The 9793-nt window shown below is 40.7% G+C and overlaps 1 protein-coding gene across 1 annotated transcript; it reads left to right on the top strand.

Annotated features, from left to right (window-relative positions):
• Window positions 1-2892: 2892 nt before the first annotated feature.
• Window positions 2893-6441, top strand: LOC139407873 (prostaglandin E2 receptor EP2 subtype-like). The gene is made up of 2 exons (XM_071151746.1): window positions 2893-3815; window positions 4322-6441. The coding sequence occupies exons 1-2, from the start codon at window positions 3027-3029 to the stop codon at window positions 4613-4615; spliced, it is 1083 nt and encodes a 360-aa protein (XP_071007847.1). The 5' UTR covers window positions 2893-3026; the 3' UTR covers window positions 4616-6441.
• The last annotated feature ends 3352 nt before the right edge of the window (window positions 6442-9793 follow it).

Raw genomic sequence — 9793 nt, 5'->3', positions numbered from 1 at the left:
ACCAAACCGTGAAGCTTTGGGCTATGTGCCCTGAACAAAGTTAACTTCCCACAAAACAGGTGGGGGATAAGGGTACCTAAGTATGGTTCTCAATCAGAGACAACGATAGACAGCTGTCCCTGATTGAGAACCACACCAGGCCAAGACATAGAAATACAAAACATTAAAAAAAGGACATAGAACGCCCACCCTAGTCACACTCTGGCCTAACCAAAATAGAGAATAAAAATTCTCTCTATGGCCAGGGCGTGACAGTTACAAGTGATGACCGCTTTGAGTTTTGTGTCTAGTTTTGAAAATGACCACAAGGTTCTGAATTTACTGCCAAAGTGAATGTAAAAAAACATAGTTATCGCTTGCTTTTCTAAAGTCCACCAACCCTGCCAGTTAAGTGGCTAGTAGTATTACGTGTGTGTGTGTGCGTGTGTGTGTGTGCGTGTGTGTGTGTCATGCATGTGTCGTACCCATTTACACCTCTCTTTCAAGGCCGAGAGAGAGAGAGAGACTCCTTCCCCTCTCTCTCTCCCTCCCTCCTCTCCCACTGTGGTTCTTTAATTTCTTGGAATTATGTGTCTTCTGTTTCTGGGCGAGTGAGAAAGCACTTAGAGAGAGATCTGAATGAAAGGTAGTTATTAAATGCTACCATGTTTATTGTATGTCTCATAGTCTCAGTCAGGTAGTCAACATGTCCCATTGGTTCATCACACCAACTGAGGGAAGAGGTATGAATATACTGTAACGTTTTACATCATCTTCCAACAGAGGCCTTGGTCTCAATGGAACTCCCTGCCTAAATAAATAAAGAATAAATACAAATAAAGAAATCCAATGACCATGACTAAGGTCAAAGAGGGTTCAATCCCTGATCCATAGTGAAAACCTCACACACAAAACATATTTAATATAACCCTGTAGCACTGCAAGACCATTTTGGAGGCTATATCAATATCCAATGAAGTATAACCTTTCTTATCTCAGTTATCCAAGGTATTTTTATGTTTTTACTGTTTGTTGTCTTGTGTAAACTCAAGATGAACAGCCATTAGCGTTTCTCGAAGTAGACAGTAGACCCTACTAAGACCGCCATCTAGTGGAGAGAGTGTAGAACAACAGTCAACTGCTGAGCTGAATTCTGCCCTTAGGATAAATGATTCATGCATCATAGATTTAGTCCCTAAAAACAGGCCTCAGATATATTTTAACTATCTGGACCTGTATTCATAATGTGTCTTAGAACTGATCTTAGATTAGCACTTGATACAAACGGCCCCAGATCAATTCACTTGTATGGATTGGTTGACCGTTGACAGCATAGATATAGAACTGCTATGGTCTGTGGTTGACAGTCTTACCTGGGGTACACAGTGAGATGGGATAACTGCGATTCATTCCATACAGGTGAGACATTTATCTAGGCAGGTACTCCTCTGTCTGATATTTCATTATTATTTTAATAATCATAATAATATTTGTTATTTACTATACACTTTTGTCCAAAGAGACTTACAGTAACATGTGCATACCTTATCTCCTACAATATATTCTACCTTATATTCTACCTTTTCTCCTACAATATACTCTACCTTATCTTCTACAATATCTTCTACCTTAGCTCCTATAATATCTTCTACCTTATCTTCTACAATATATTCTACCTTATCTCCTACAATAACTTCTACCTTATCTCCTACAATATATTCTACCTTATATTCTACATTTTCTCCTACAATATACTCTACCTTATCTTCTACAATATCTTCTACCTTAGCTCCTATAATATATTCTACCTTATCTTCTACAATATATTCTACCTTATCTCCTACAATAACTTCTACCTTATCTCCTACAATATATTCTACCTTATCTCCTACAATATCTTCTACCTTATCTTCTACAATATCTTCTACCTTATCTTTTACTTTATCTTCAACAAGAAATATCACTCACAAAACAGAATAAATATCTGATAAAACTACAGTTCCTCACAATAAAATGACAGCTCTTAATAAAGACAGCTCTGTTTAAAAAGAAAGAACAGCTTTATACGATATGAAAACAAATAATTTTGAGCTGATAGGAACTCCAGGTTCAATTCATTAAGGTAAGCCTTTGAAGGCCTGAGAAGTCACTAGTTGTGGATCTCAAGGAGTTAGTCCAAAGTGTCCCAGTGTGGCTTTGTATAAATAAAAATAAATAAAATACATGATTTTCTTCCTTATTGTACAAAGATATTGTGGAAAATATCTTTATTCATCAGAAGTCACGACAAGCACATCCCTGAAAGAAGAGGAGACTGGTGAGGGGATGTCGGCTCATAGTAATGGCTAGAATGGGATACGTGCAATGGTATGAAACACATGGAAATGATTTGTTTGATGTTGGATACAGTTCCATAAATTATTTCCATGTGTTTCTATTAGCCCCTGCCATCAGCCACCACTCTCGACCTGTAGACCTATACAAAAGAAGGCTACATATTAAAGTGGCATTTATCAGGCAGACATATAACAGTAGGCCTAAACAGAAACTGAAAACAAATTAAATCCAAGGGTAAGTAATACAACCTTCAAAAATAAATGAATATTGGGTAGTGCGCACTTCTCCACCTTCTCCACCTGAGCACCTGAGTAGTCATATGCCGTGGTCAAAACAACTGGGAACACCGAAGTCGGAAGTCGAAGAATTGCGAATTCTGAATTCCGAGCTCCCAGTTGTTTTGAACACGGCATTAGTTTATACCTATCCATGCGTTGTAAGATCTGAAATGCGTCAGCAACGCCTGGGCAGAGGAACCCGCACAGTGTGGGCTCACGCTACATTCTCAGCACAGTGAACCACATGGTTGCGTGTGTGGGTGGTGGGTGGGACTGAAAAGAAATCCGCGTTTTTGTTGACACGAGATGAGCCGCTTTTCTTATGTCACGTTGTTCTTTTGTGTGAACTGATCTGTGTAACAGTATAACATAAAATTCACATTGATCAGGCCATGCGCTTACCGCTTAGTGGAGTAGGTTACTACTTTTTTTATGGATTACAAAGCTAAATTAACCTGCGGTGACAGAGACAATGTCTCGTCCGGAAATCTCTATATGTCCGCGGCAATGTTCTCGGCGGGAGTTCTCGGAAATTTAATCGCCTTGGTCCTTTTGGAGATGCGGCGCCGGAGGCAAAGTCCATCCCTTTTCCAGGTGCTGGTGACCGCGCTGGTGATTACGGACCTACTGGGTACGTTCTCCGTCAGTCCTCTCGTACTAGCCTCCTATACACAAAACAGGACCTTGATGGGTATGGGTGAAAACGGAGCAGTATGCAACTATTTTGGTTTCAGCATGACTTTTTTCAGCCTCGCCACTTTGGCCATTCTGTGTGCCATGGCTTTGGAGCGCTACCTCTCCTTTGGACACCCGTATTTTTACGAACGGCACTTGAGAAAACGCTGCGGATACATCACCATTACACTCATCTACCTGATCTGCATCCTTTTCTGCCTAGCACCTTTCGTGGGCTTTGGAAAATACGTTCAATATTGCCCGGGGACTTGGTGCTTCTTTGACATGGTCCCATTAGAAACCAAACCAAAAGTACACGTCGGTGTGTATGCGTCATTGACTCTCCTCATGATTTCTACCACAGTGGTCTGTAACTTATCTGTCGTCTACCACTTAATTCTGATGTATAGGAGGTGCAAAGCGCGTGTTTTAACGCGACGGATACGGTTCTACCAAAGATCCCTCTCTATGACAGAGGAAGTGGAGCATCTTCTGCTTTTGGTGTTCATAACGGTGACCTTTGTCATCTGTTCGTTTCCTTTAGTGGTAAGAGCATTCGTTTCGATGTTGCAGGTCAAAGTGTTGAAAATATTGAGACACTGTCTAATGTGCAGTGTGTGTGTGTGTGTGTGTGTGTGTGTGTGTGTCCTCCCTTCTCTCAACCCAAGCATCTCTTCTTCACATATGTTACAGTTCAAAATGGTGCTCTTTAACATAACCATGTCCCAAGCCATGTCCTGTTACATCATCATAAACAACAATAACCCAATTTAAACATTTAACATGTCAATAATGAAAGGCTTACAAGGAGCAAGACCATTGACATATTGTGATTGTTTATGTATTGTATTTCCATGTACTTATTGCAGTGTTCTTGCACCTGTTATTGCTCAAGCCTACTAGCTGCAACCAATACTTCCTAGCCTTTAATAGATCATAAGGATACTGTCTTACTTGATAACCATATTTTGTTGATATTGAAATTCTGAATAACTGACTGTGATGCATTTTCTCTTTGTGTGTGTGTCTGTCTGTGTGTGTGTGTCCCATAGCTCCGTGTGTTCATCAACTTCATGGGCAGGTCAAATGAGAGCTATGGCACTGATCTCGCTGCTCTCCGCCTGCTGTCCTTCAACTCCATCATCGACCCCTGGCTCTTCATCATCCTCAGCCCCTCGGTGCTGCGCTTCCTCTGGAGGAAGCTGACACTGTGTAAGCCCCAGAGGCCCCCTGAGGCCCCCACATTCCCACGGGAAAAGCCTTTCCCCGTTGGGCCAAAACTCTCACTGCCAAACCCACCCATGGAGCTCCAGAATGAGGAAGTGCAGAGAGTGGACAAGACATAATTTCATGCATATGGAATCAGGGGCCAATGACCCACTCTAGAAGGATTACAGTAACAGGACCATTTGATATCAGCAGGAGCCTAAGTGGAAGTGGAATTTGACAGACTAGACATCCACTGGTTGAAGGGACCCCCTTACACAGTGTGTACTTGCAACTAAACATTTAGTGAGGTGCAACATTTTCACTTACTGACCTCATGACAGGAGGTTGGAATAGATTGAGGAAGATATCAGAGATGTGGAAGGCTGTGGTGCTGACATGTTATACCCACACAATATGGATTTGGGATTTGGAACGGGACTTAGCCATTTGATGTGTCTACTTATTTCATTGCTTTATTATATTTATATACAAACTTTATGATCAGAAATGTATAGGACTGAAATGTTAATTTGACCGAACTCCTCCTGGACGAATGGGTCCAGTATTTACTATATTAATAAAAGTCAATAAACATGATCTAATCTTTAACCATTTTATGATTGGAAAACCAAATATAATGTCCTTGTAATATATTGAATGTTTACATGAAATGTTTCAGTATCAGAACCCAAACCCAGCTGTCGTTGGAGCCCATATTCATATGATCTCTCACAGCAAAGGAGGAATTAGATCATAATGAATAAGATTACATAGACAAGACAGCCAGGTCACCTACATGGGACTCGAAATAAGCCGACAGACCAACTGTTAAGGCTGAAAGCTACACAGTCCCAATCCTGAGAAGGTAAACATAGCTGCCTGTTCAGCACGGTACAACATGTTTAGACATTTGGTGACCAATGTGCCGTTTTTAACATTTATTGGAATTTTTAATCTGTCCCTTTGCATTAAGCCACTCCTCAACAGATACTCAATCCTTGATTTAGCTGTGATGTGTGACGATAAGATGGGTTTCAGCTTGAGGTTCTTACTCATACCAGTAACTTTCCATTCCAAACAAAGGCGTTGGCTTGTCTTATTCATAATGCACACAGAACAGACTGGTTTTGACTTGTGTGTCCTCATCTTTGTGCTGTGTACAGTATGTCATCCTAAATACTGCTGCGACTATACGGCCACTCAAGTGTTCCTGTATTTATCTTTTCATTTCCTGACATGGCTTTTTTTAGAAAACGATTCATGTTATTTTCTTCAAAAGTGGTGCCTACCTTTCCGTGGTTCTATTCATTTTCAGTCAGTCTGAAGCCCTGCATCTATGTTGATCGTTAATTAAGTAAAAGGCCAGCAGGGCTTCCATTGGCAGTGGTCTGGTTGAGTGACTGTTTAAGACTGAAATAGCTGTGTTGTTTATTAAACGAAAGTGTCATTGCCCTTAAGGCAGGAAGTCAGAGGGAGACAGTGTGTGCATCCTAAAATGCATCCTAATCCCTTTATAGTGCACTACTTTTGACCAGGGCCCATAGGGAAATGTGTAGTAAATTGGGTGCCATTTGGAACACGCTCACTGTATTCAGATTAGTTGATCAGATGCACTCTTTGTGTTTCCCATAAAGCACTGCTTCTGTATTGACTTTAAGCTCCGTTCCCATCATTGATGGTATGTCCCATGTCCTTCAGATAAGATCTCCACTCGCAGAAAAGTGTGTTTACTGCTGGACTTTCAGTCCCTTACGAATCTAGGAAGGAAACACTTTCCTTGGATAGTTTGACTATTGAGCTGACACTTTGGCACATCTTTGCTAGGTCAGTAATTGGTAAAGCTGCTCTTTGTAAAAGTGGACATTTTTAAACTGTTTTTATTTATGTGCCACTGTGTGTGAGTTTACCGTTTCAATTTGTTAGTGTGAATTTCAGTCAACAATTGAAGTGAGGGAGAAATTGAGCTAATATACTGTGGCCTAGCTCCAATGCTCCATAAGTATTGTACTGAATCTCTCCAAATGAAGAAAAAAGTCAATAATGTCTCCAAGTGCAGCAGTATATTGTACTATATACTAACAGTACACTTACAGGGAAGGATGCACGGTCATCTCACAACCAGATGGTTTCTGGTTGGATTGATACAACATAGATAAACATAGAATTGGACACAGATCGCACTTACACTACCAAACACAGACCGCATGTACACAAAAACTTAATTTCAAAGTGACAACAAGGACATAGGATTTCGAAACACAAACAGGAACTCAGATGTTTATTTTCGAAGGGATCTGAGATTTCATTTTATGTTCAAATCAGTTAGATTGGACAGCTCACAGAATGTCACACATCTTATGAAGAAAACAAGGAACAGACAACCAATAGTATGAACAAACAACAACAGCCCAAAACATTACTGTACATGCAAAATACAACCCACTACATGATATTGTACGTCGGATCACAGTTAAGGGCCCTTATTCACAAAGAGTAACAATGGTAAAATGAAGATAATATGGATAATACAGCTCTTTGACTGGGAGACTATAAATACGGTCCCTGAGATTTAGCCTAAAGATTTGACCTAGGGCTAATATACTGTAGGAGTGTGTTTTTAAGTTGACATGTGTATTTTTAAGTTGATCAAGTGCCATGTCCATGGCCCCATGAGATATTTCCCACAGGAAAGTTTTTTTATGCTTCCTAGTTGAGAATGTTAACAGCATCCAGAGACCAAATATCTGTAGAGAATTAACAACACATGTTTGATTTGCAGGGGGGTTGCTGAAGCTGAAGCTGTTGTGGAGCTTGCTTCACTGTCTGTCTCATTCACATTGCATTCTTTTTCAAATTGAACCCTTATTTTACCAGGTAAGTAGACTGAGAACATATTCTCATTTACAGCAACAACCTGGGGAATATTTACAGAAAGAGGAGGGGGGATGAATGAGCCAATTGGAAGCTGATGGGGATGATGAGGTGGCCATGATGATGTGATTGGGAATTTAGCCAGGACTCCGGGGTTAACACCCCTACTCTTACAATAAGTGCCATGGGATCTTCAATGACCACAGGGCACCCATTTAACATCCCATCTGAAAGACAACACTTTACACTGGGCAATATCCCCAATCACTGCCCTGGGGCACTGGGATAGTTATTTTGACCAGAGGAAAAAGTGCCTCCAACACCACATCCAGCAGCATCTGGTCTCCCATTCAGGGACCGACCAGGACCAACCTTGTTTAGCTTCAGAGGGAAGCCAGCAGTGGAATACAGGGTGGTATGCTGCTAGCTAAAATGTAATGAAAGGGTGCTGCCAGATGGATGCCGCTCATTCTCTACATTTGGAGACCAGATGACTATGGGGTACCATTAGCGTCATGCATCCCCAAAATCTGAGGGGGCACAAAGTAAGTGAGGATGCCGGAGGATGGGGGTGGGGGTGTGGGGCGGAGGGGGTTAAGTTTGAGAATTTTGCCTTTTTCAAACACCTGAAACAGCTTTTTCCTGCAATCTGAAACCATAATCATTGTGCTTAATCCTATGTATAAAAAAATATGCTCTTTATTTATCTGTATCCTCTTGACAGGTGTTTTTTTTAAGAAACTAAATATTCTTCTCTGCATCTCTGCTAAAATCTGTGTAAAAGATTGAAAGGAATGTGTCTTATTCAGTACATTTAGTTATTGCTTGCTTTTCTAAAAGTATACCAAACTTTCCAGCAGACATGTGGGTTAAAATAGTTAGACTAGCAAGCTGATCTAACTTGATTGATAGCCTGAAAGGGCTTATTGGTAGCTAGATATGAGGTTAGGAGATTGGGAACCTATCTGGGACAGCTAAAGACAACTTCATAAAATTGCTAAGTGGCTAGTAGTATTACAGAGAATTTTGTTTATTTTTTTCAAAATGATTTTAACAGGACAAATCTGAGGGGGCATGTGTCCCTGTGCCCCCTATGGGCATGACGCCTCTGATTACTCAGTATAATCTGTAAGCTTTTAAAACAAAGAAATTCCCATAAACTGCTGCTTGCTGCATTTTCCATTGAAACCTCCCCTGCAGAGCACTAATGCAGTGTGACAGCCCAGAGGTTGTTTGCTCGGCCAAAACAACAGGTTCTCATCATAGTAAAAGGTCCCGTTTATCAGTAGGCCTATACCACATCCTAGAGTTCTGATCTATTCGACAACAGAAAGTATCACCTATATCAGATCACACTGAGCACTCTGTACCCTATAAATCTTTTTATAGTTAAGAACAAATTCTTATTTACAATGATGGCCTACCAGGGAACAGTGCCTTGTTCAGGGGGAGAACAACAGATTTTTACCATGTCAGCTCGGGGATTCAATCCAGCAACCTTCCAGTTACTGACCCAACGCTCTAACCACTAGGCTACCTGCCACCCCAAGAACATCCTACACAACTCTGCTGTCCCACTGACGTCACACTGTGACTTTTCTTATACCCTTCAACAAACATCCAGTCATTTCTGTGAATACAGGAAATGCAGATGGACTTCCAGCTGTGTCCTGTCTTGTCAAGATGATGACACTGGGTGTCTTCTATTCTCAGGCTAGTTAGTGACAGGAATAAGACATAGTGCATGATGATAGCAAGGCCTGAGTGGTCTTGCGTAAGGCGTCCTTCTGAAATAATCCATTAAGTTAAGTGTTTACATGTTAGAATGATTCAAACAGGCCTGCTTTTGGCTCCCTACCCTATTACACACATGGACAAAAAAAAAAGATGCTATGGAAGTGAAACAAAGTGATGGTGAAAAAAATATTAAAAGGCTGAATGAATAGACAAAAGATATATTTTATGACCGTCTTTTGTCATTGTTTGAACTTTTCCTGTGTTTGTGGGCGTAAGCGTTGGTGGTAGGGTTATATAAGATACACACAGCTGTTCTATAGCTTTGCTTACTCACTTTAGCCGCCTCCGCTGACTACTATGCTCACAAAGAACACATGAGAAGTGCTTCAATCAAACTGATAGTCTAAACCACCAACTCACAATCAGCCTGCACCCACACCTATTCTCTTTTCAGGAAGTTCAAGGATTCATCATGCTATGAAAAACCTCTGCTTGCTCACAACAAAATTATGTGCTCTGTCAAATATGGTAAGATTATATCCAGACTAGAAGAGTGTTGTAAAATATTTGTATTATTCATCTGTGACTCTTCATGGGAAAGTCACACAAGCCAAACATTACCAGATTCATACTGAGTTAGTATAATGTGTTTTTGTGATTTGAAAGAAGGGCAAAATATTATATTTCCAAATGAAACTTATTTTGGG

The sequence above is a fragment of the Oncorhynchus clarkii genome, chromosome 4 (assembly GCF_045791955.1).
Source record: "Oncorhynchus clarkii lewisi isolate Uvic-CL-2024 chromosome 4, UVic_Ocla_1.0, whole genome shotgun sequence".
Lineage (NCBI taxonomy): Eukaryota > Metazoa > Chordata > Actinopteri > Salmoniformes > Salmonidae > Oncorhynchus > Oncorhynchus clarkii.
This window is presented reverse-complemented; position numbering and strand designations above follow the sequence as displayed.

Bases quoted from the DNA above. Each gene is read 5' to 3' on its own strand.
- LOC139407873 (XM_071151746.1), top strand. From the start codon at position 3,027: ATGGATTACAAAGCTAAATTAACCTGCGGTGACAGAGACAATGTCTCG. The intron at 3,816-4,321 runs GTAAGAGCATTC...TGTGTCCCATAG, and splicing joins TCTGTTCGTTTCCTTTAGTG to CTCCGTGTGTTCATCAACTT.